Below are 26,766 nucleotides of genomic sequence, written 5' to 3' on the forward strand. Positions count from 1 at the left end.
TAAAGCAGGATTACATAATACAAAATTACATTTAATCTTAAAATAAAAAACACACCAAGAAGAACTGTAAATGTGGCATAAAAAATCGTCATTATCAATAGTTATGCTCAGCACTTTACTAAGCGAATGCGAATTGTTCACAACAATCAACCCATGCTCATGCAGCGCTATCAGATATCGGTGCCACGTTGCTCCAGCGCGACAAAACCGATCGCACAGACATGCGTGGTCTCTTTCATCACAGAGCCTTGGTAAAACGTGTAATTAAGTGCAGTGATTTAAAGTTCTGTTAGTGTACATATTTGTCCTAACTTCAGTATAATTTTTGCCAGGTTGAGAGCCGCACAAAGTTTGTTTTAGAATATCTGTTTTTATATCGTTGAAAATTTCCTTTTTATCTAACTTTTTTTTCGGTTGATTAATTTCCCTACTAAGCTATCCACGAGGATGTTCCAACCTACAACTATTTGTGCTACACCATTTTTACGGTCATTGTGCATCCTCCTCCAACTCACCTTTTACTTGAAAGACACCATTTTTAAGACTCCACTCCTCCTCCTCCCCCTTAAACCGGCACCCCGGTCCGATCCTTAATCTTCCCCATCACGCTCGAGTGCATCTTCGAGTAGCCTCCGCTGCTGTGCGACTTGGTCAGCTTGAGCGCCTCGTGGCCTCCCCCAACCCCCCCACCGTACGATCCGTGATGGTTGTTGAGCTGGTGGGCACTCCCAGCGCTGGTCATCCCACCACCTCCCGGCCCCTCCGGCGGGAAGAACACCGGCGAGTTGTCCTTGTGGCCCGACCCGGGCGAGTCCTGCGCGTTCGACGAGCAAACCGACTTCTGGTCGTCGGCCGGCAGCGACGACGGTGGCGGCGGCAACGGACTCTGGATCCGCTCCAGCTCCTCGTCGATGCACTTGAACTGCCAGCTCCAGTTGGCGCGGTACAGGAACGGCCGGTGGTCGAACCGGTTATCGTCGGGGCTGTACGATTCGGCGTGGTACGCCGGCGTCAGCACCGTCATCTTGTGCCGGTTGATGGCGTAGCAGCGGAAAAAGTGCTTCACCTTGTCGGCGATCTCGCGCGGCGTGCAGCAATCGCGCCACGTCGACACCAGCTTGCAGAACATGCTGTACGGACCGCAGTAGGCTTGCTTGCGCAGGCGACCGAACTGGCTGAGCTCGGCGTACGTCATGCCCATGTCCTGCTCGTCGGTTTGGGCGAGCGCGCCGTCACCGTGGAGGGGCTCGAGCTCGGCGGTGGGCGGAGCGGTCACGATTTCCGCCACGATCGGGATGCTGAATCTAGGGGGTTGGGAAAGGCAGAATTAGTAAATTATAACACACAAAAGTAGTATTTCAAAAGTTATGCTAAACAAAAAACGATTTTAGCTAAACTTCGGAAGATTGTAAAAAGGGTGGGTTTTGTATGAAATTGATAGAAAGGTATTTGAACATATTGTGAATCTGCGTTGCGTATGGAAAACGTCGTGACTGGACCTGGCCATCATCATCATATAAGGAAAACTAGAGGCAGCTGCTTCGCGAATTTGGTGAGATCAGTCCATATTGGACATTTTGAAACCTGACATATTTTTGCTAGCAATTTACTAAATACGCGCCGATCCCTGTTTTGCCTGATGGGATTGGAAGTTTAAAGATAGATCGAGGACCCGTCTGGTTCTTGCTTTATCTTTAGGCGGGGCCAGACAATGCCCAGTGACCTCGGAATTGGACCGCAAGGAGCTCTGTCATTCTGAAATGGGTCACTGGAAGCAGCGCGAGGGCTAACACCACCTAATACCCGGGACTGAGATAAGCTGTATCAGCATAACCCAAGTCTGATACAAACTATACTTTCCCATAATTTCGCTGCCGGCCAGCGGGTATTGGATTGGACCACACACACACACACACACAAATTGATAGAAAGGTATTTGAAAGACCTTTCCAACGCGTTGAAAAGATTGGAGATCTGACAAGCTCATCAAAAGTTATGAGTACTTAAGTGTTATTTATACACTTTTTGAGGCCGGATCTCAAATATTTTGATGAAAACATTGTAAGGTTCTATCATGCAACCCATCGTTGGATAGGTAATCAAAAGACCTTTCCATCGCGTCCAAGAGATTGAAGATCTGATAACCCTATCAAAAGTTATGAGCACTTAAGTGTTCATTTCCCATCTTTTTTGTAGCCGAATCTCAGAAATTTTGATGAAAATGATGTCCTCATCATTGGTCCCCATCGTTGGTTGTGTAATCAAAAGACCTTTCCAATGAGTGCGAAAGGATGAAAATCTAACAACCCTACACCCAACTGGCAGTCGCATGATTGTGATGCATGGCGGCATGAAAGTATATCAGAATCTGCATGAAATCTGTCCTCATGCATTTTTTGCGATATAGGAGTATGACATTTTTGCCCGTTACCGACAATTATCGACATTACTGACGGCTTTTTGGTTGTATTTCACAAAAACACTTAGTAGAACGAGGATTGAACCACCAACTTCTTGGTTATTGATCCGACACGCTACCACCGCGCCATGGACGCTTGATGAAAAGTGAGTGAAAGAGCACCAACATATGCTTCTCTTTGGAGTGTTGCTCGGAGACGGGCCAGCTTTATATGTGTTGGTGAGAACTGCAGATCGCTGAAATTTTTACACGCGGGCAAAAATGATCTACGGGCTTGCTGCAAAAAATGTTATAAAATATGACATTTTCTGCAGCAAATCCAATGTTGCAGATTTTGAGATATATTTTTCCTTTGGGTGTATCAAGAGTATATTAATGTGAGGAAGGCACCAACAACCTTAAGGTGGATTAAGCAAGGTTTTTTTTACAGAGAAACCTCTTTCTATGACGAGGCGGTACGCTATTTGTTGCGTCAATTTCTCTTGAACCAAAAAAATATTTTTGAATGCTTCATAAAGCGCTTCAAGATCTACATCTTGATATAACGTGTAAATTGCTTCAAATAGATTGCAAAAATGTCACGTTATTTCTGAGAAATCGGCAAATTTAAAAAAAATCTTTTTTCCTCAATTTGGTGAGGAAAGCTACAAACATAAAAACCGATTTGTATGTAGGAGCCAACGATAGAAAATGTATTTTTCATAATACTGACATTTTCAAAATTTGCAATTTGGCTATCAAACTCGCAATTCGCAATTTTCAGTGTAAGAACGGGCCTTGACCGATCTTATGCACTAGGTTCCCGACGAACACGCACTGCCCTTACACCTACATCTCACCCTTGCTCTGAGTCAGTACGAGCAGCACGCTAGAACACGCTTTGAGTGTTCGTGCCAGGCATGCACACCTTCTTTCCGGTTACGCATTTTAACTCGGCCGGGGGTGGTACATTAAGTAGGGTTTGATGTAAGTATAAGCGCCTAACCATTTATAGTGTGCCTATCAACTTTCATTAAAGCAAAAACTGTTTTATTTTTAGTTTGAATTCAAAAACTTATTGTTATTTACTGTGTATTGTTTTCTCCTGAAATCTTCCCTATTGTTGAGTCTGTTTATCTGTTGCTATTTCTTTTGTCGCGGTGTTTTGTTACAATTTTTGGTCCTAAGCATGTAATAAAAGTTTACCAAAAATACAATAGTAATATTTGTGTTAATCCTTTAACCATTCCATAAATTGAGTAAGGGCTCAAACCTCACTTGTTTGAAAAAAAGGGTGACGATAGAAAACAATTGACAGTAAAAGATAATTTATTTTATAAAAATCAAGTATCAATAGTAAGAGAATGATGAGCGTATTTTGAAGAATAAAAATGAGAAGCTAGATGTATTAGATGTAAAATTAGACAATAGTTAATAAAAAGAGATACAAAACAAGCTTAGATTATAGTAATGATAATTTATAGGACAGATAAAGAATTATTCAAACAAATAAATTCGCAATAAAATCAAAAAAGATTAGGCAAATGATAAATAGACTTGATATTACTAGTACATTAAGGAAAAGTATATTTTTAAGGAAAAAAAAAAAAAAAAACAAACAAACAAACAAACAAACAAAGCAAAGTTTGTTACAGCAGTATAAATTGATAGAAAAGAGTGGAAAATCTTTGAGAGATAAGAGAATCAAAAGTTAGTAAAATTAAAATCAAATGTTGGATATTAAATAAAAGAATCAGTGAAGAATTGGGAATCAGAAGAGCAAAATAAAAATAGGAGATAGGTGGTAGCTGAGAATGAAGAGAAGAGAAACCCCGTTGTGCGATGTTTCAGGTACATCCACAGCAGTTGACTCAACATACTGCGAATCAAAACAATACCGTCTACAATCACAAATTACTTCCCTTTCCCACATTGTCGCGTCCCTTTCTTTTTGCCGTCTCGACTCTGACCCGCGGTGGTCAAAGGTTTACGATCCGTTTCCACAGGCCACCAGCTAGGTCATCATGAAAACCAAGCCAACGTGGAGGTAAGAAAATAGGACACTCGCAAGGAACCAGAGCTATACTGTTCTGATCAAGATAATTCGGATGATCTAACAGAACTACGGATGTAGTTAGTTACGCTCCTTCCAGGATGTTCCTTACGTGGACGTCAACCGAAGAGCACGCAACAAGGTCAGTGTCATTGCATGCTCTTAGGTATCAATCCTTGGCCTGCAATTTGCAATTTGGCTATCAAACGACACAATATTGTGTAAAGATTTTCATTACAATACAGTTTTCATTGCAAAATGCTTAAATTTTCACAAAATACTTTTTTTTTAATGCTGTTATGTTTGATTATTTGCAAAATGGGTATCAAACGACCCATATTTTGTATAGAATTTTACAAAATCACAGCTAGAATTCACTTAAATGAATCAAAAATTTTACAACATGTCTTATTTTTGTCATAAAATGTCGTATTTGAAACATCAGCGTATAAGCGTATTTTTGGAAAAATAATAATATTTTCTAAAAAAAATGTATTTTCTAATACTAAAATTTTCTCAAAATAATACTAGAATTTTTTAAAAATATGAAATTCAATAAATATATAAAATACAATTATACCAAAATATCGCATTTTCTTTTTTGGAAATACACAAATTTAGCAAAATATGGAAATATTCAAATTTTCTCAAAAATCATATTTTTTGAAATACTAAAAATTCAACAAAATAGTTTTTTTTTGAGAATATTGAAATTGTCTCAAACCATTATATTTTTTTTGAAAACACTAAAATTTTCTCTGAATAGTGATTTTTTTGGAAATGCTAATTTTTTTTACAAAATATCGTATTTTCTGTAAGTACTCAAATTTTATCTTAGGAATTAGAACCACGAAAATAAATCGTTGTCTTATTTGTGATTGTGGAGCTTAAGGGGTTACATACATGTAGAAAATCACAAAATTTCATGTTTCAGAAAATTTATTCAATCCACTTAAAAGATGATTTTCAATCACTCCTGAAAGTTTCATGAAGATATTCCATGATTAAACGGAGTAAGAGATGATTTACGCTCAAAATTTTGCCATGCGCAAAGCGAACTGTCAAACTTTGTGAGCGTTTTTCTCTAAACGCCGAGTTGATTTACGGGTGCCATGATATCTCGAGATGGGATGGACCAAACTGGCTGAAATTTGAGGTGAAGACTTGCAAGACATATTTCGTATGCATGACGAAGCCCGATTTAGAAATTTTGCATTTTTATAAAATACAAAAATCAAAAACTGACGATTTTTTATATGAAAAACACAGAAATATTTTTATCTTTTTTTCAAATATTTTTTTTTGAAAATCGGGCTTCGTCATGCACACAGGGCCGGCTTAACGAGGCTTAGCCAAAATTTTGAGCCGATTTGGTCAAAGCAGTGTTGAGATATCGTGGCACCCGTTTTTTGAAACTGCTAATATCTAATATGCTATCTAATATGCTATTCAAATATCTATATCTCGGCAATTATACAACCAAATGTCTTCAAATTTATTTTGATAATAGTTGAAAATATTTATTTTAATGCCCTTTAAACAGATTTAAAAAAAGTTTAAGTGTGTGCTCAAACCAACCTCTGAAATTTTTGCCGATTTACATGTATGAGACCCCTTAAGTATGTATGACTCCTAAATGACTATGAAGTGATTAAAACCCTTAGGGTGCCTACAGAGTGGACGCTACAAGCGATGCTACAAGCGACGCGACTAATTTGACAGACCAAGCGACTATACGCGACAACGCGCGACTGGATTTTTGTCCCAGAGTGGACGCGACTAGAAGCGACTCCAAGCAACGCGACTGAAAGAAGCAATTTCGATGCAAACATAATATCTTTTGATGCAGTATTTGTTGTGCTCTAGTTCCAGAAATGGTTCTCCAAAATAATTTGGTGGCCACTGGCCACTCCAAAACCGATATTGAATGTCCCCCGAACGTCTGATGCGAGATACCGAAAAAACCTTAAAAATGCTGTATCTTTGGCCTCTTTTGACCAAATAAGTTTGTTCACCCATCAAAAGAACCGGAAAAATATCTTTTTTCAGAATCTACAGAGAAATTCAGAATAGGTCACTTGGTCACGGAGTTATTCCGGAACCTAGTGGGGTAGGTTTTTGTCCGGGTATGCAACCCAATCTACAAATCATGTTTAGTATAATAAATTCTTCAGAAAAACCATCCCAATTTACTCCAAGACCTATTCTGGACATATTAGGCATATTCCTTTGATCTCGGACGTACGGATATGAACTGGCCACCCTTCCGGAACCGACTACACAGGAACGGATGTCGAATTCTACATATCGCTTCTGAAATGTCAAACGACACTGATTTTGGCTCAGGAATTCAAATTTGACATCCTCAGTACGATCTGGATCCATTTGGCTACCCTGCCATCAACCCGGAATATCCGTAAAATGGTTCCGATGGACCAATTTCGGTAATTTCACAAGTACACTTTCCGATATGTCAAACAACACTGATTTTGGCTCAGGAATTCAAATTTTACATCCTCAGTACGTTCTGGTGCCATTTGTGCCATTGTTTACATCACGTGCATAAGTTTCTGTTTATAACATGTTTTTCCCGAAACATGAAAAAACGACATTCGACAGCAACATAACAGAATCATTGTTTTAATGCATTGAAACTCCCGCAACAGGAACGGAAATTTCCGATAATTTGTTTGATATACTTGTTATTTACTGTTTCTCTCAAAAAAGTTCTGTATGTATGCATCATTAAATTACATTATGGCTTATTTTCAAGCCATACGGCATAAAGATCTGCTGTTGTCATAAATGGAATTGGAAATTTTCCGATGCTTAATATTGACACAGTCGCACAGTTTCCTGCCATACGCACTAAAATTTCAGCAGTACATCCGAACAATAGTTCACTTGTCTGTTCAAACATTACACACCGTATGAAATTGGTATAAAAAGCCATGCTACCGCATTCGTACTTCATCAGTTCAAGTCAACACGCCAGGAACACACCAAATCGCGACACCCAAGATGAAGCTGTCCCTACTACTGCTCGCCGTCGGCCTCGTGGCCATCATCGCCCTGGCCACTCCCGCCTTGGCTCAAACCCAACCCGAACCGGAACTTCTGCGCGTCCTGCAGAACGAAGTCCGCCAGCTCAAGGCAAAGCTCGTCGAACTTACCGCGGATGCTAAATTTGGCGCCGGCAAGCTTGCGGAATTCGCAACGGAAGTTGAAAAGACCATTAGCATGGCCCAGAGAAGTTTGAACAAAATCAACCGCGAGTTTCGTGAGATGTAATGCTTGAGTGTTTGTTCAATAAAGTTGACGATTTATACCTCTTGAAATGTTTTGAGTACTCACTTCTCCTTCGCGTACAGCAGGAACCGCTTCAAGTCCGTCTTCGAAATGCCCCCGATCGGATTGATGTCCGCCGACGAGCAGTCGTACTTGGTCATGTACCCGCGCAGCGCTTCGTCCACGTTGGCCGACCCCAGCACCAGCAATCCCCCGGGCCGGTTACGAACCCACAGCATAAGCTGCGCAAACAGGTACGACAGAACCATTCGCGTTCGGGCCTGAATGTTCTGCAGGGCGAGGTTCTGCCGGGGGCAACCTCCGTTCGCTTTGAACAGCGGTCTCATTCCGGTGACGGTGTTGAAGATCGCCAGCAGCGCGCTGACCGCTCCGTCAATGTTGATCTCCAGGTGGTAACTTCCGATCTGGTTGGAGAGTGTGGTCGCTCGTTGGCGCGTTTCCTTGCTGGAGTTTTCACTGCCCATGTAGCAGGTCACGAGCAGGCGGTTACACAGGGCCGCAGGGTTGTCCGGGGTAAAGTCCGGATCGGCGAGGATCTTGCGGATGTCGTGCAGCACTTGGACATCACCGAGCAGGACCGACTTGACAACCTGCCGGCACATTGAGTGAACGATGATTGCGGTGCTGCTGGAATCGACGCCACCACTCAACGGCAGGAAGAATCCACCCTGGCCGGAACGCCGCAGGTAGTCCCACAGCCAGCAAGCCGGACCCAGCGCGATCTCCTCCTCCGCACTGTGGTAGATCCACTCCAGCGGACCGTTCGGAACCATGTTCAGATCCCCGGGATGCGACAGTTCAAAGTCCACGTCAACTCGCGGATAAGTCGGAGTCGACGCCGCAACCGTACAGCGGGACCGCATCGCCAACCGGTACGACCGGATGTCCTCCAGATCCACCGTGGCCGTCGTAACCTCCACATCGTCCAGCGCAAACTGCTTCCCACGCGCCACAATCTGTCCATTCAGCGCGATCGCCGAACACCCGTTGAAGTAAACCCGCTGCCCGTCACACCCCCTCAAATTACTAAACAAATACATCCCGCCAGCCTTGAAGCTCGCGTTCCGGATCAAATCCGTCGTAATGTACGCCTTCCGCAGCTGCATGTAACTCCCCGAGCTGTTCACGATGATCTCCACCCCCGACAGGGACATGTCGATGTGGGTGCTCCGCGGATTCCACAGCTCCTCGCAGATCTCGTACCCCAGGCAGGTGTCGCGCGTGGCGATTACGGCATCCCCGATGGGAACCGTGTGCTGGCCGGTTGCGGTGGCGATCATCCGCGGCAGGTAGTAGTCCTCGGTTTGGCGTTCCTGGAGTGAGGGGAGAGGGGGAAGAGATATGAAAGTTAGTTACTCTTCCTTTAGATATTAGTCTTTGATACATGTAATAGTCGCAAAATATGTAAATTTACATTTTTTTTATCTTCATTTATTATGCATTTAGGAAAAATTACATCGGAAAAGAGGTAATCTTCAAGGACAACTTTTTTTTATTACCAAAAGTATGCTATTGTTACTGTGTGTAGTCGGCTCGGTTGCATAGAAAAATTAAAGTGATGTCCGAATCTGCCGGTTGTTTTCGCAGATTCTCAAAGTGAACCGAGATAATCAAGATGGCGTCCAATATGGCGACTGGCTACGAAAACCAACAAAAAATTCTTTTCTATACGCAACCGACAGCCCTTTTTTAACTAATTTGGGGTCGCTGAACTCGAATATGATCCCTAGAATACTCCAGGATATCTGGGAATGAGCAATCCAAGACGGCAGATTTGGATTCAGAGTCATCGAAAACTGAGCTGTTACACGATTTGCTTCCTGACATGAAAAATAAGCACCTTTTTTTGATTTCATGACTCGACTAACAATTTAGGTTTGAATTTGAAAACTTGCCACGTGCAAAGCAAACGGTCAAACCGGCAAAAACTTTTATTTTCTCGAAAAATAAGCTTTATTGTTGTGTGAAATAAAATCCGCAGCTTAAACTCAATTGAAGGACTAAATTGGCTTAAATTTCGGGACTTTCGAAAAATGTGCCTGACGAAGTCGAATTTGTGATCTTTCCGAAAAATTGGCAACACTGCTTATTTATTTTGACCAACTTGTGCCATAGCTCAAAAGATATCATTTGTTATGGTCTTAAAACATAGCAAAAATCAAAAATTTTCAAAAGGTTATTTTGCGCAATTAATTTTTTGTTCGAACAGTCCAATTAAAAATTTTGCTAAGTGTTTGACAAAAGTTCGAATGCCAAAGGTGCCAAAGGTCGAATGGACAAATGGTCGAATAGACAAAAGTAGGATAGATGAAGAATATCCAAGAAGCAAGACTTTTTCTTTTTTCAAAACTGTTTATATTTGAAATAATCAAAAAGCCTTTAAAATAAAAAAAAAAATATGCAGCAATATTAAAAAAAATTAATTGACTTTTAAGGTTATTTAATTCCTTTGAATTTTTTTTATTTCTTAAATTTCTAAAATTTCTTTCTTAAATTTCCTCAATTTCTTAAATTTCTTAAATTTCTTAAATTTCTTAAATTTCTTAAATTTCTTAAATTTCTAAAATTTCTTAAATTTCTTAAATTTCTTAAATTTCTTAAATTTCTTAAATTTCTTAAATTTCTTAAATTTCTTAAATTTCTTAAATTTCTTAAATTTCTTAAATTTCTTAAATTTCTTAAATTTCTTAAATTTCTTAAATTTCTTAAATTTCTTAAATTTCTTAAATTTCTTAAATTTCTTAAATTTCTTAAATTTCTTAAATTTATTAAATTTCTTAAATTTCTTAAATTTCTTAAATTTCTTAAATTTCTTAAATTTCTTAAATTTCTTAAATTTCTTAAATTTCTTAAATTTCTTAAATTTCTTAAATTTCTTAAATTCTTAAATTTCTTAAATTTCTTAAATTTCTTAAATTTCTTAAATTTCTTAAATCTCTTAAATTTCTTAAATTTCTTAAATTTCTTAAATTTCCTATCGCCACGAAATGCTGCTTTGTTTACGTTTAGATATGTCATTTTGCATCCTTCGTTAACTTGCTCGTGCTCTCAAGTCAAACATTTTTTTTTCAAAGAACTGCTTATGAAAGAATGGGAAAACGCACAAAAATTATGTGACAAACAAGAATAAGCTGTTTTTTAAAATAAAATAAAAACTTTGAAAATATTTCAGAAGTCAAAGTTATTTTTAAAAGAACCGCTAATTTATTAGATACCATTTTTTTAAAAAGAAATGCTCATCTTTGAAAAAATGGAAAAACTCACAAAAATATTACGACAATCAAGGTTCAAGGCTCGACGTTTTGTTCATTCGACCTTTTTCCATTCGACCTTATGTCATTCGACATTTTGGCATTCGACCTTTTGTCTATTTGTCCTTATGTCCTTTAACGTTTTGTCGCACATCGATCAGAAAATTTGTTCTCAAGATATTAATTTTTGGATATTTTAATAGCCATTTTGTATGAACGGTTGCCAAAATTGTATGAAAGAATCGAGGATGCAAAATGACATCTCTGGTCATAGAAAATGTACACACAAAGTTTCATCCAAATCAAATATTTATAAAATAATCGCTGTTCGAAGTGTTCGAGGTAATATAGGAAAAAATCAACTCGTGACAAAAATGTGCGACTAGGAATTTTGACAAGTACCGTCATCAGGGTTGACATTGTGTCTGGGGGTGAGAATGGGTCATACAAAAATGCTGAAATTTGTATGACCTCACCCTCCAGACCCAATGTCACCCCTGATGACGGTATGGTGCCTCCTTTTCTAATTTTTTTTTGAAAATTTTAGAAAATGAAAATATCCATTTGAAAATTAATAAAACTTACAAAATTTTAAGCGAAATAAATGAAAGTTCAAAAATGAAAAACAATAATTGACCACCTTACCTTCGTCCACGAGCTAAACCAGCGCGTCTCGCGGTAGTTCCCGTCGTCGCACATCACCATCTTGGGGCGGATCAGCAGGATGCGCTTGTTGTGGAACACCACCCGGCAGTTGTACGCCACGTTCCGGTGCTGCACCGGCATCCCGACGTCGATCAGCATGTTCTGGCAGACCGGCGACATCATGATCTCCAGCAGGATCTCCCACGAGTGCAGGTACGTGTCCGACTCGTGGAAGTGGTCCTCGCAGCTGTAACCACTGGAAGATGAATTGGGAGAGAGGATTTTTTTCAGTGATATTTTAATAAAAAACGACGTTTTATGACCACATCAGAGTTGGTACAGTTCAAGCTTTATTTTTAATGGTTGATGCGATTGGACGCTTTCCAACATATTGACCAAGAACGGCTAAGTTTGCGGTAATGTTTTTCATTGTTGTGACGTATGGTTTTATTTTCGAAGTAACTTCATTTAGCTTTGCACCAGCTTGATTAATTTTTTTGAAAGCATTACTAACGGGGACGGATACCTTTTTGAACAAGTTGGTTAAAAGTCCAAAGGCCTCTTCGGGGGAAATCTCGGCGGCAACGGCACTGCTTTTGACATCCTGCGAAATCGTGGGTGGTGTGGCCAAAACAATGGACGCCAAGACACTAGCAACGCCGAAAAGTAACGGAACGAGCTTCATTTTTAGGTGAGTTGAACGTGAACTTCTTGGCAAATCTTACAATAATGAGTCTAAGATGGTTTTGAAACAGATTTTATCTTAAAAAGCAATGACAATTTTGTTTGAACAAATGTTTTAAAAGAGAAAGTTTCTCGAATTTATATTGAAATGCGTCATAGGAATTTGTTTACTTAGATGTACGTATTTTCCATTTGTTCAACCCTCATCTGCATTTTTTTTAAAGCGAATTACAAATATAACAGAATTATTCTCACCGATTCCGCAAATCGACTTTTCTTTGTATTTTTTTAAATGAAACATTGTCCATGCATTCCCACGGTGCTCAAAATACCGTTATTATGAAAAAAAAATATGCACTCCGAGATTTTGGGGTCTATCGATTCCTTACACCATAGCGCATCTCTGTGCAAAAAATAAAAACATTCGCTGATCCGATTTTTAATAAGAAAACCAAAACAATCAATACAATTTCAGCACTTTAAAGAATATGCATTTCGAGATAAAGGTGTTTTTTGCTTCAAATGACTGTCAAGTATCTCTGGGCCAAGTTTCAGAAGGTTTGTTGATGTAGTTCTCGAGATACAGCCATTTAAAAATGTTATTTGCGATTTTTTCAAAGAAAATCCATGACATCAATTTAATTTCAGCACTTTAAAGAATATGCAATTCGAGATAATGATGTTTTTTGCTTCATTTGACTGTCAAGTATCTCTGGGCCAAGTTTCAGAAGGTTTGCTGATGTAGTTCTCAAGATACAGCCATTTTAAAATGTTATTTCCGATTTTTTCAAAGAAAATCCATAAAATCAATAAAATTTCAGCACTTTAAAGAATATGCAATTCGAGATAATGATGTTTTTTGCTTCATTTGACTGTCAAGTATCTCTGGGCCAAGTTTCAGAAGGTTTGCTGATGTAGTTCTCAAGATACAGCCATTTTAAAATGTTATTTCCGATTTTTTCAAAGAAAATCCATAAAATCAATAAAATTTCAGCACTTTAAAGAATATGCATTCCGAAAAATCGGAAATAACATTTTAAAATGGCTGTATCTCGAGAACTACATCAGCAAACCTTCTGAAACTTGGCTCAGAGATACTTGACAGTCATATGAAGCAAAAAACATCATTATCTCAAAATGCATATTTTTTAAAATGCTGAAATTGTATTGATTTTATGGATTTTCTTTGAAAAAATCGGAAATAACATTTTAAAATGGCTGTATCTCGAGAACTACATCAGCAAACCTTTTGAAACTTGGCCCAGAGATACTTGACAGTCAAATGAAGCAAAAAACATCATTATCTCGAATTGCATATTCTTTAAAGTGCTGAAATTAAATTGATGTCATGGATTTTCTTTGAAAAAATCGGAAATAACATTTTAAAATGGCTGTATCTTGAGAACTACATCAGCAAACCTTCTGAAACTTGGCCCAGAGATACTTGACAATCATATGAAGCAAAAAACACCTTTATCTCGAAATGCATATTCTTTAAAGTGCTGAAATTGTATTGATTGTTTTGGTTTTCTTATTAAAAATCGGCTGTAACATCTTAAAAGGGCTGTATCTCAAAAACTACATCAGCGAATGTTTTTATTTTTTGCATAGAAATGCGCTATGGTATAAGGAATCGATAGACCCCAAAATTTCGGAGTGCATATTTTTTTTTCATAATAACGGTATTTTGAGCACCGTGATATTCCTTTTGTCAAAAGAATCCTTTTCCGCCCTAATTCTTCATGCAAATTTTGGAGAATGCGTCCCAGTCTAAATATTTTTGAAAAATTCATAGTGCACGTGTTTCTGGGGACCCTAAAGTTCATGCTTGCCTTCGTAAATATATAAAAATCTGTTTTTAGAATATGTTTGATCGAAATGTCTTTGGCAAAGTTCTAGGTTATGAGTTGGAAGTTTTAGAAAAAATAGGTGGATGGATTCTTTTTATCTGATTTTTTATTTGACTTTTTATCACTATTAAACAATTCAAAAGCTTGGCAATTCAACTTGCCAAAAAAGGGTTTTTTAATTTTCCAAATTTTGATATGTTTTAGGGTGGTGCAAAATCCGGTACCGGAGTCATGAATATTATGAATTAAATTTCACATTGTATTATCGTTGGCATGTATAAAATTTTAAAGTTTGTTTCAATGGAAATTTACAATAAATTGTCTGTAATTCGTAAAACATTGTAATGTTTGTAAAACAATATATAGGAAAAAAAAGTCATGGAAATATTACATCTGGGAATGGGTACATATTTTTGCCAGAAAAATGTGTAACTTTACTTCTAAAAATGTGTAAATTTGACACATTTTCCTTGTAATACTACTTTTATTTTAGTCTAAATCGAGGCAAAGTTAAATCATTAAGTACAAACAAAATTCAGAGTCGAGAGAATCTGTTTATGCCCTTTCCGTTGCTACATAGGTTGACTTGTGAATCGTGGACCGGTTCGGAAGCCGGCGGATTTCCCGACGACGTTCCCGATACAAAGACCCCCAAAACGGTGTTATACCCACTTCAAAATGTTTATTTAGCAATTCTATGGTAATAAATTGACATTTAGTTAAAGAGCAATTCCAACTCAAATCAGGAATTTTTCTGGTAATCGATTTTTTTGTTCAAATTTTTTGAGGAAATAGCCTAAAATGTTGCCAAAAGACTGACGAAAAATGCAGGTTGGTATGTCTCTCCTTAAAAAATACTAAAATCATTTACTAAAACTGTTTTTTTGAAAAGTGGTCTAAACGTTAAAATTTTTTAAAACCAGTAGTGGGAATCGATTAATTTTACATAAAAGTCTCCATATTGACCATTGTTCTATGTCCAATCCGTGGGAAGATACAGGCGGTTTTAAAAATAAAAATGTTGAAAAAACGGTTTTTTTTTGTGGTTTTTTGCAATTTCTATATGACAGATTTGGTTTTTCAGTCTCGTAAAAATTTCTCCGGAAAGCTCGTCGAATTTCCCATAAGTTTGCCTTTGACAGCATTTCAATTGGATGTAAGGGCTTAACTGCATAGCTAATAACTGAAAATAGAATATTTTTTTCAGTGTGGTAGAAACTAGGATAGTAAATTTGCTTACGTAAATATAAAAACGATATAGGGTAGGGTAGTCATCAATGAGACACTTTTGGTTTTCAACTTTCAACGATTTTTCTAATTTTTTCATCAGCATGTTTTCATGAGCTTTTTGTTGCATTTTCTTTCTTTTAGTGTGTTCTAACATTGACCAAAATATGAGATCGATCCGACATCTACAACCAGAGTTATTCAACTGTCTCATTGTAGACGCATTTTTCAGGAACAATGAGACAGCTGGGGAACAATGAGACACTCTACGAAAATCAATACTTTTCTAGTAAAACATCATGTTTTTGTATTGTTCCATTGCAGGTGACTTGCCTTGAACATTTTAGAGCAATTTTGCCAACATGAAACTTTAATTAACAAAAGTTATACTAAAAAGTATTTAAATTTTGTAAAATTCATATATTTATACCAAATAACTTTGTATGTCTGGTTAAATGAAGTTAAAACTCTATAAATATGCCAAAAATCACTTTCCATTCATGTTTTGAAAGATTTACATGGATTTTAAAATGTTTAATGAAGAAAAATCAAAGTGTCTCATTGCGACTCATGGGCTAACATGAGTGGGGAACAATGAGACAGCCCTGGATTCTGGGTATATTCAAAATTTTGGCCAATTCTAATGAAAGGACACTGTAGCCCAACTCAATCCCTATGGAACGTCGAAAGAAATTTGAAGAAATATTAGTTTTGGTGTAAATGGAAGCCTACGAGCAAAAAGTATTTTTTGTCCACAATTTACTTCTACACCCCAGAATCAAACATTTATGAATAACTTTTCAAGGGAGCGTCCATAACCAAAGCCACTTTTATGGCAGACGTGTATCCAGTAGACACACCTTTCCCCCAAATATTAGTCTGATTGGTTGAAACTACGTCTTGTGAGAGCCATTTTATCATTGTTCCCCGTGTCTTATTGATGACTACTCTACCCTAAATCAAAAAGCTGTCACAGACAAACTGATGGGAAATTGGACGAGCTTTCTGGTAAAAATATTTACTAGACTGAAAAACCAAGTCTGTCATATAGAAATTGCCAAAAACCACAAAAAAAAAAAACGTTTTTTCAACATTTTTATTTTTAAAACCGCTGTATCTTCCCAAGGATTGGACATAGAACAATGGTCAATATGGAGACTTTTATGTAAAATTAATCGATTCCCACTACTGGTTTTTAAAAATTTTAACGTTTAGACCACTTTTCAAAAAAACTGTTTTAGTAAATGATTTTTGTATTTTTTTAGGAGAGCCATACAATCCTGCATTTTCCGTCAGTCTTTTAGTAACATTTTAGGCTATTTCCTCAAAAATTTTGAACGAAAAAAGCGTGACATCACCTTTAAATTTAAGTTTTAGACTTAAAAATCAAAAAATCTCATAGAAGTGGCGTGTATTTTTGTTTCAGTGTATTTTTATCAGAAAGCCCGTCCAATTTCCTACAAGTTTGTCTTTGACCACTTTTTGATACGATGCAACGGCTTCGAGATACAGTAATTTTTAAATTGCAAAATACAAAAATATTTAAATACCTTACGCCCTTCTCAAATGTTATTCTCGAGTACTATTGGCTCCATATACACAAAAATGACTTATATAGGCCTAGGATAACATGTCTACAAAGTTTCATTGAAATCGGAGAGGGTCGGGTACAAAAGTACCAGAAAAAAATCCTGATTTGAGCTGGAATTGCTCTAAATTAAAAGTTTGCAAAATTAAGTTTAAATAAGTTTTATATAGAATTTCCAGAGTTTCATAAACTTTTATGCTATGTAGTTAGTAAACTTTATATTCAATCCAAATTATTTTTTTAATCAATCAAGGATGCCTATTTGGAGTTGGGAGACTGGATTCATGGTGAATTGTCACAAATAACTTTATTTATGTAAATTTTTCGAAAGGTGTACAAACTTTTTTTGCACCTTTTTTTTATTTTTGTGATAGTATTTGTTTTATAACTTTTTATAGAAATCATCTTTTCATGAGCTTTTTGTAGCAAAATGTTCGGCATGAGTTTCTGAATAAAACGTAGTAGGGGAACTATACCCTTTCTCAGCCTATTTCTATTATCGGCCTATCAGCACTTTGATCATGAATTACAGCTTTCATAAAGTGTTTTTGACTGTTGCAAAGTAATGAATAGCTCAAATAAAAGTGAGCAAGCAACTCTCCATTGTTGAAACATCTGAAAATGTTGATTTAATAGCGGAAAACGGAAAAGTGATGAGAATTGGTCGAACGGCTTAGAGTGATTAGAATGGGCATATTTCCCCTACTAGGTTTCTGTCAAACTTTAAATTGTTAACATGTTTCATCACAAAATGTGCATAGTGCCCAAGGGGTGTAAATACTTTATATTTTTTAAATATGATGTTAAGAAAATATCGAATATATGTAAAATTCAAAAGTTTCTTTTGAAAATGCAAAATCAAACTTGCAATTGAAAATGATTTTTGTATTTTTAAGTGGACTGTCTTAAAATTGAAGTCATTTACAGGTTCAGAGTATCGAATTTATCACAATTTTCCTTTCTAGATTTTCGAGAACTTCGAGCATCTCGATACTTGGCATGAGCCTTGATATTTCGTCGGAACTCGCAGGAATGATATTTGTCAATCTGGTCATGTCCATAACATGCATTTTTGATTCATTTTAAAGTTCATATGATCAAACAAATTTAGCTAGCGAAAAAAGAAATCTTTTTTCATTCTCAATTGGAACCATTAAATTCAAACCTTTGATTTCTTGACGTTAGCCGAAATTTTCTTCACAAACAGTTTGGCCTCTAGGACCATCTTGCGGAATTCCTTCTGCTTCTCGACACCGATCATGGCATCCCTATCGAGACCCTCCAGCCGCGTCTTCAGGACCTTATCGGCAGTCGAGGCCACCTTGGCAGCTTCCGAATTGATTGACACTGATGAAGTTGAGAGTGAAAATTGCGATTTTTTATAAGAATTTTCAATGCTAACGAATGTTTTATCAGATGCGTTGATATTTCGAGAAAAAGTTTGTTTTTGAGGAAACAACACTTTGTATATATTTAACACCATACTCTTTCGTGAAAACACTTTTAAGGCATAAATTTAGCGGTAAAACTTGAGTGACATAACAAAGCTTCCCTTTGCATAAAAAATCAGTTTTGTTGTTAAACATTTTCGCTGAATGACTTAAACAGAAATTACGAAGAGTAAGTGAACGAGTGAGTGAGAGGACTAACAGGGGAATGAGTGATTGATTAATTGTGTGAGAGAGTGAGTCCCAAAAACCGTCCAACTCCAAGCGAAACTCATTTAAGGACACCGTGGAGATTTTCCCTTGTCCCCTTAAAAAAGTGGAAAATCAACACTTTTCCGTGAAGATGCTAGCGGCCAACCTGTTTTGTACATGGCGAAATCCAGTCTGCAATCCGCTAAAATCACAGTCTTCAAGCGAAGCGCATGAAGTGAGTGAGTGAGCGGATTAACAGGTGAGTGAGTAAGTGAGTGAATGATTGAGTGAGTAAGTGAGTGAGTGAGTAAGTGAGTGAGTGAGTGAGTGGGTGAATGAGTGAGTGGAGTGAGTGAGTGAGTGGGAGAAAAAGTGAGTGATTTGTGATTTAAGGTTAGTGAAAGAATGAGTCAATGTGTGAGTAAGTGGGTGAATGCTCTACACAACGGATTTACCAATCTTTTTTTTCTAACTGTGTATGAATCAATTGTGTTGACATAATGTTTCCAATAGTTATTTTTACTATTTTATTTTCAACACTGTCGACTAATTTGGCCAATTAAATCGTTTTTGAAACCCCTTTCTTAAGAGAAAGATTTTTGATAATTTTTAAAGCAATTTTTTATGACCCCAACTAATTGTGCAAATTGGCTTCTTTGGTTGTAAAAAACAAATAAAAAATAAACATTGATTTTCTTGATCGAATTTCTCAACTCTCAACTCTGAAGTTTTTTAAAGATCCAAAAAACAAAATTAACAATTTTTCACTGACCAAACTGACCAAAAAGCAAAATATCAAATTTTGTTTATTGGAGCACAAATTCCAAAACTCAACACAACTTTCTTGGCCCGCTAAATCCTTACAATTGCTAATTCAATTCAAACTTACCTCACTTCCAGCTCGGGCCCGGTCCGGTACGAGGCGCCCAGCTCGCGGGCCTCCAGGATCGATTCCATGATGCGGGACATGTTGCCCTCAAAGTCCAGCGCCCACTGGTTCAGCGTGGCCACCGCCACCGTCACCTTGCGGCCCATCTTGCGTCGTTTAGGCTGAAATTTAAAAAAAATAGTCAAATTAATTTTAAGTTTAAAACTCGGTGCTAAATATTTGCCTTCAAATGCTAATCTAGTGCTAGAAAGCTTGCTACGAACTAAACGAAAAACGTCTTCAAAAGTATTTACAAACACGCCACAAGAAAGTTCAAACCCCAAACAAAACCAGCAGTGACAAATACTAACAAGCATTCGCTGCCCCTTTTTTTCTCCCTTTATTTACAGCCCCAACCAGTCCGGCAATGACACATCGGTTTATCCCTTAAACTGCTGCAAAGCTTCCGTCCTGTTTGTGACTCTGTAAAGTTAAGCGGCTCACCCTTTTAAAAAGAAAGAAAGAAAAAACCACCAAACCGAAAGCACTAAGTACGCGTTAGTTACTGAAGCAAAGGGAGGAAGGAACAATTGTAAAAGCTCGCGGAAAAAAACCAACCTCGTTCGACGACCAGAGCGAGAAACAAGTAAAACTATCGACCAAATATTGGCGGTTTTCAATTTGGGTTCTAGCCCCGTTGGTAGCACGGTTTCCCAGGGTGACGACTGCTTCTACTTCTTGTTCTTTTAGCTGCACCTTCCTTTTGCCACACATCCAGCCCCCCCGGACAGAGCAGGGTTGGGAGTTTATTGTTTTGCGTTTTGTTTTGTTTCTCGGTGCTAATACTTGCTCTAGTGGCGCTGGTGGTATTTAGCTGGTATCAGTACTTTGGAAGGAACTGTTTTGCTTTTGGTTGATTGATGCGGAAAGTGTTGCTAGTTTTTTTAACGTTGCTTAAATTTAGTTTAACTATTCCATCCAAACATATTACGGCTGAATGAAAATCAAAAGAATCAATGTCAAATAATATAAGAATGAAAATCTAACGAAATAAAAATTATTGTACTAATTATTGAAAAAAATAGTTGAAATTTGCAATTGGGTAATTCTCTACCAACTCACACGAAATCGGGAAAAGTAGCCCCGACCCCTCTTCGATTTGCGTGAAACTTTGTCCTAAAGGGTAACTTTTGTCCCTGATCACGAATCCGAGGTCCGTTTTTTGATATCTCATGACGGAGGGGCGGTACGACCCCTTCCATTTTTGAACATGCGAAAAAAGAGGTGTTTTTCAATAATTTGCAGCCTGAAACGATGATGAGATAGAAATTTGGTGTCAAAGGGACTTTTAGGTAAAATTATACGCCCGATTTGATGGCGTACTCAGAATTCTGAAAAAACGTATTTTTCATCGAAAAAAACACTAAAAAAGTTTTAAAAACTCTCCCATTTTCCGTTACTCGACTGTAAAATTTTTTGGAACATGTTATTTTATGAGAAATTTAATGTACTTTTCGAATCTACATTGACTCAGAAGGGTCATTTTTTCATTTAGAACAAAATTTTTCATTTTAAAATTGCGTGTTTTTTCTAACTTTGCAGGGTTATTTTTTAGAGTGTAACAATGTTCTACAAAGTTGTAGAGCAGACAATTACAAAAATTTTGATATAGAGACATAAGGGGTTTGCTTAAAAACATCATGAGTTATCGCGATTTTACGGAAAAAAGTTTTCAAAAAGTTGGTCGTCATCGATCATGGCCATTCATGGTCACCCGCGACAGACACGGACGACGAAACGAAGAAAAACGCAAAAAGTAACTTTTTCAAAACTTTTTTTTCGTAAAATCGCGATAACTCGTGATGTTTATAAGGAAACCCATTATGTCTATACATCAAAATTTTTGTAATTGTCTGCTCTACAACTTTGTAGAACATTGTTACACTCTAAAAAATAATCCTGCAAAGCTAGAAAAAACACGAAATTTTAAAATGAAAAAAATTGTTCTAAATGAAAAAATGACCCTTCTGGGTCAATGTAGATTCGAAAAGTACATTAAATTTCCCATAAAATGACATGTTTCAAATTTTTTTTACAGTCAAGTAACGGAAAATGAGAGAATTTTTTAAACTTTTTTAGTGTTTTTTTCGATGAAAAATACGTTTTTTCGGAATTCTGAGTACGCCATCAAATCGGGCGTCTAATTTTACATAAAAGTCCGTTTGACACCAAATTTCTATCTCATCACCGTTTCAGGCTGCAAATTATTGAAAAACACCTCTTTTTTCGCATGTTCAAAAATGGAAGGGGTCGTACCGCCCCTCCGTCACGAGATATAAAAAAACGGACCTCAGATTCGTGATCAGGGACAAAAGTTACCCTTTAGAACAAAGTTTCACGCAAATCGAAGAGGGGTCGGGGCAACTGCTGTGTGAGTTGGCGGAGAATTACCCAATACCAATTTTCATTATTGAAAAAAAATGTTGAAATTTGCAATTAGGAAAAATGTTTTGTTAAAATTTAAAGTTTCACTAGCCTTGAAGGAATATTATATAAACTGGCCATTTTTTTTATATTCAAACATTTCTGAAAGAAACGACTTCCAAAAAAAAAAAATTAATAGAAAATAGTTGCTCAATCAAAAAGCTGCAAATAGAGCGTCCAATTTCCCGTCCCGGGAAAAAATCCGCGGGAATTCCCGGGATTTCCCGAAAAAATATATTTCCCGTTTCCCGGGAAATTGTAAATTTCCCGGGAATTCCCGAAATTTAAGCAAATGTACACATTTTCTATACTCTTTGGAACCGTTTTTTAGATGCTCAGAGAAAAATAAATGAAGATGATTTTGTTCAATTACATTTATTTTTTAGCTTATATACAATTAATCAGATTATCAGACACTTTGATATCTGATAATATTAATTTTTGAAGCTACGGGAAATTAAGTAAGCTTTTTCTAGAATAGTTGAAGTTATTTAATAAAAAATATATTAAATTGTGAATTTTTACGTTTTTGTTTACCATGATCTAATGAGTTCAAAATCATATTGGTATCTTAACATTTTTAAAATAGTTTTGTGTAAGGCTACCAACTCTTGCTGAGCAAAAATCTATACACTTTGCCGATATGAATTATTTATATAAATTAAATTAAATTTGAGAATTGAACATTTAAAACTGTGTCGTTTTACAGCTAACAGAGCGCTTATGATTAGCACGTTTAAATAATAAATAAACCGTAATTTGAATCAAAACATTACGTACTTCAATTTTTTAGTTAAACGTTAAAAGTTCACGAAGTGTCAAGTTTGCTTTTACGAATATTATTTTTGTGAAACACAACAGTTTATAGGACCTGTAAAAAACTCTAAATTTGTTAATTCAAATGTTAAAAGGTTTTCACAAGTTTTAGAAAGTTAAATATGGATATGGATAAATATGTTTAGTAAGACATTTCTAAAAGAACAATTCGAGATTTTTTTAGAGGACCTATCAACATATGAAAGACAATAGTTTATAGAACCTTTAAAAAAAACTCTAAAATTATTGATAATTATATTTGAATTGAGGAAAACCAGGAAAACTCCCTTTTTAAATCAAACTCACTGTTAAATAAAAATAAAAATGTCGAGTTAACAGAAGCTTTGATCAAATAAAAAAAGCAATTCAATGTTTAAAAAGTTGTTAAAAATTCCGGCCTGTTAAAAATCCGCGAAGAGGGTCGAAAATTTGTATGGTAAGGAAAAAATCCGTACAGTTGGTAGCCTTAGTTTTGTGCAAGAAGAATTATTTCAATTCGTTAAATACCTGGTATACAAGAAATTACAACATGTAGTAAAAGAAAAATGGAGCACTGGTGTAACAATGGGTGTTAGAAGGATAAATATCAAAACATGTAATACTGATTGTGACATGATGTTAATTCCAAATATTTGAAAACATTGAGTTGTTTGGAGTAAACAAACAAGAGAAGTTTGATTTTTGCTTTGCCATTTTGTCCAAGAACTGAAACCATTATGACTTTTTTTTAGAAAAGTTATTTGTCATGAAAAACATATTTTCTGCATGATTTTTTTTTTCAACTTTTTGTACCAAACCACGCTCTCTTTAACTGGTCACAGAGGCAAGAAAATAATTTGTATGATTGTGGAGTATGGATTCATTTTAGGGGAAATTCTTGTAGGTATTGCTGGTTAAGCACTCGCTCCTAACTCCATCCAATTTGCTATTTTTTTCTATTTAAACAACTAATTTTGCAAAACTTTCAAAAGTAATTTGCTGGCTCACTTCTTATTGAGCTATTTATCACTCTATTTCAGTTGAAATCACCTTCAATGAGTTGTAATTGAACGTCAAAGTGCTGACCTGCCAACATAAGAGGTACGATGGAATTAGATGTTGTTCCACTACTCACTGTCTAATTACCTTGATAAAAAAATAAATTACATTATTTTTTGATTAATTGTACTACTGGAGCTTATAAAATAAGAAAAAGATAAAATTTTCTTGCAGTTTTATGATTTTTTACATGCAGTTAAGCTGTTAATTGATCTTCACACTTGTTTTAGCCTTTCAGTCGCTGTTCTAAACAACTTAGTTGCAGCAGAACCAAGATCAAAACAATTTTCAATAAATTTAAATTTCCCGGGAAATTGGTTGAAAATTTCCCGTTTCCCTTGAAATTTGTAACCCCGGGAAATTGGACGCTCTAGCTGCAAACATTTTTTTTGACAAAGGACTTTGTCTTAAAGCTCTATCTGCGGTGTCAATGCAAAATTTTTCGAAAATGTAGCGTTACCGTCGCAAGCCCTCGGCGTGACATTCTGTTTCTGTTGCGTAGATGCCGTGAAAACTATTTAAGCTAAAAGTTAGCCTCTTGAGGATTTAGTGTCCATCAGACTTTCATCAAAGACGGACCTTACGTTGGGAATTTTATTGCTCACACACACACACGCAGGTGGTGCACGAACTTGAGAGGAGGTCCAAGAAGTTATTGACGGTAGCCAGAACGGTCACCGGAATACCGAAGTGATTGGGAACAATTTGTGTAGGATATCGGCCACACCCGAGTGGCCAGTGCCCTGAGGAAGGTTCTACCGGAGACATTTACGGAACCATACAAATTTGGGCAATATGGGTATCAAAATTCATGGTTTTGATACTGGTAATGAAAATGACCATTTTGGCAGGATTGGCCACACCCGGAGTGGCCATTGCCCTGAGGGAAGGTTCTACCGGGAGGACATTTACGGAACCATACAAATTTGGGCAATATGGGTATCAAAATTCATGGTTTTTAATACTGGTAATGAAAATGACCATTTTGGTAGGATTGGCCACACCCGGAGTGGCCATTGCCCTGAGGGAAGGTTCTACCGGGAGGACATTTACGGAACCATACAAATTTGGGCAATATGGGTATCAAAATTCATGGTTTTTAATACTGGTAATGAAAATGACCATTTTGGCAGGATTGGCCACACCCGGAGTGGCCATTGCCCTGAGGAAGGTTCTACCGGGAGGACATTTACGGAACCATACAAATTTGGGCAATATGGGTATCAAAATTCATGGTTTTTGATACTGGTAATGAAAATGACCATTTTGGCAGGATTGGCCACACCCGGAGTGGCCATTGCCCTGAGGGAAGGTTCTACCGGGAGGACATTTACGGAACCATACAAATTTGGGCAATATGGGTATCAAAATTCATGGTTTTTGATACTGGTAATGAAAATGACCATTTTGGCAGGATTGGCCACACCGGAGTGGCCATTGCCCTGAGGGAAGGTTCTACCGGGAGGACATTTACGGAACCATACAAATTTGGCCAATATGGGTATCAAAATTCATGGTTTTTGATACTGGTAATGAAAATGGCCATTTTGGCAGGATTGGCCACAACCGGAGTGGCCATTGCCCTGAGGGAAGGTTCTACCGGGAGGACATTTACGGAACCATACAAATTTGGCCAATATGGGTATCAAAATTCATGGTTTTTGATACTGGTAATGAAAATGACCATTTTGGCAAGATTGGCCACACCCGGAGTGGCCATTGCCCTGAGGGAAGGTTCTACCGGGAGGACATTTACGGAACCATACGACTTGGGGCAATATGGGTAGGGACCATCCATAAACCACGTGGACACTTAAGGTGGGGGGGGGGGGTTATGGCGATTGTCCACGATCCATACAAATTTCTTTTTTTGTATGGACAATTGTCCACGAGGGAGGGGGTTTAAAGATTCCCAAAAAGTGTCCACGTGGTTTATGGATGGTCCCGTATCGAAATTCATGGTTTTTGAAACCGGTAATGAAAATGGCCATTTTGACCGAATTGGTAACACCCGGAGTGGCCAGTGCCCTCGGGAAGGTTCTACCGGGGGGAAATTAATCGAACCATACGACTTGGGGCAATATGGGTATCAAAATTCATGGTTTTTGAAACTGGTAATGAAAATGGCCATTTTGACAGGATTGGCCACACCTGGAGTGGCCAGTGCCCTCGGGAAGGTTCTACCGGGGGACATTAATCGAACCATACCACTTGGGGCAATATGGGTAGGGACCATCCATAAACCACGTGGACACTTTAGGTGGGGGAGGGTTATGGCGATTGTCCACGATCCATACAAATTTCTTTTTGTATGGACAATTGTCCACGAGGGGAGGAGGGGCTTAAAAGATTCCCAAAAAAGTGTCCACGTGGTTTATGGATGGTCCCGTATCGAAATTCATGGTTTTTGAAACCGGTAATGAAAATGGCCATTTTGACCGAATTGGTAACACCCGGAGTGGCCAGTGCCCTCGGGAAGGTTCTACCGGGGGAAATTAATCGAACCATACGACTTGGGGCAATATGGGTATCAAAATTCATGGTTTTTGAAACTTGTAATGAAAATGGCCATTTTGACAGGATTGGCCACAACTGGAGTGGTCAGTGCCCTCAGGAAGGTTCTACCGTGGGGACATTAATCGAACCATACGACTTGGGGCAATATGGGTATCAAAATTCATGGTTTTTGAAACTGGTAATGAAAATGGCCATTTTGACCGGATTGGCCACACCCGGAGTGGCAATTGCCCTGGGGAAGGTTCTACCGGGGGGGACATTAATCGAACCATACGACTTGGGGCAATATGGGTAGGGACCATCCATAAACCACGTGGACACTTTAGGTGGGGGGGGGGAGGGGTTATGGCGATTGTCCACGATCCATACAAATTTCTTTTTTTGTATGGACAATTGTC

General features: G+C 37.5%; 1 protein-coding gene across 3 annotated transcripts in view; it reads right to left on the minus strand.

The window, feature by feature from the left end:
- Positions 1 to 264: 264 nt before the first annotated feature.
- LOC6052563 (glutamine-dependent NAD(+) synthetase) overlaps positions 265 to 26,766 on the minus strand; it is a 228,601-nt gene continuing 202,099 nt past the window's right edge. For all 3 annotated transcript variants that reach the window (XM_038260722.1, XM_038260717.1, XM_038260726.1), the window contains 4 exons: positions 19,535 to 19,695; positions 11,657 to 11,912; positions 7,806 to 9,073; positions 265 to 1,304 (listed from right to left, as the gene is read on the minus strand). In XM_038260722.1, coding sequence (XP_038116650.1) covers positions 566 to 1,304; positions 7,806 to 9,073; positions 11,657 to 11,912; positions 19,535 to 19,680 — 2,409 coding nt within the window. In that variant the 5' untranslated portion in view covers positions 19,681 to 19,695 and the 3' untranslated portion in view covers positions 265 to 565. The remainder of the gene's footprint in view (positions 1,305 to 7,805; positions 9,074 to 11,656; positions 11,913 to 19,534; positions 19,696 to 26,766) is intronic.

Source organism: Culex quinquefasciatus, chromosome 1, assembly GCF_015732765.1.
Source record: "Culex quinquefasciatus strain JHB chromosome 1, VPISU_Cqui_1.0_pri_paternal, whole genome shotgun sequence".
NCBI lineage: Eukaryota > Metazoa > Arthropoda > Insecta > Diptera > Culicidae > Culex > Culex quinquefasciatus.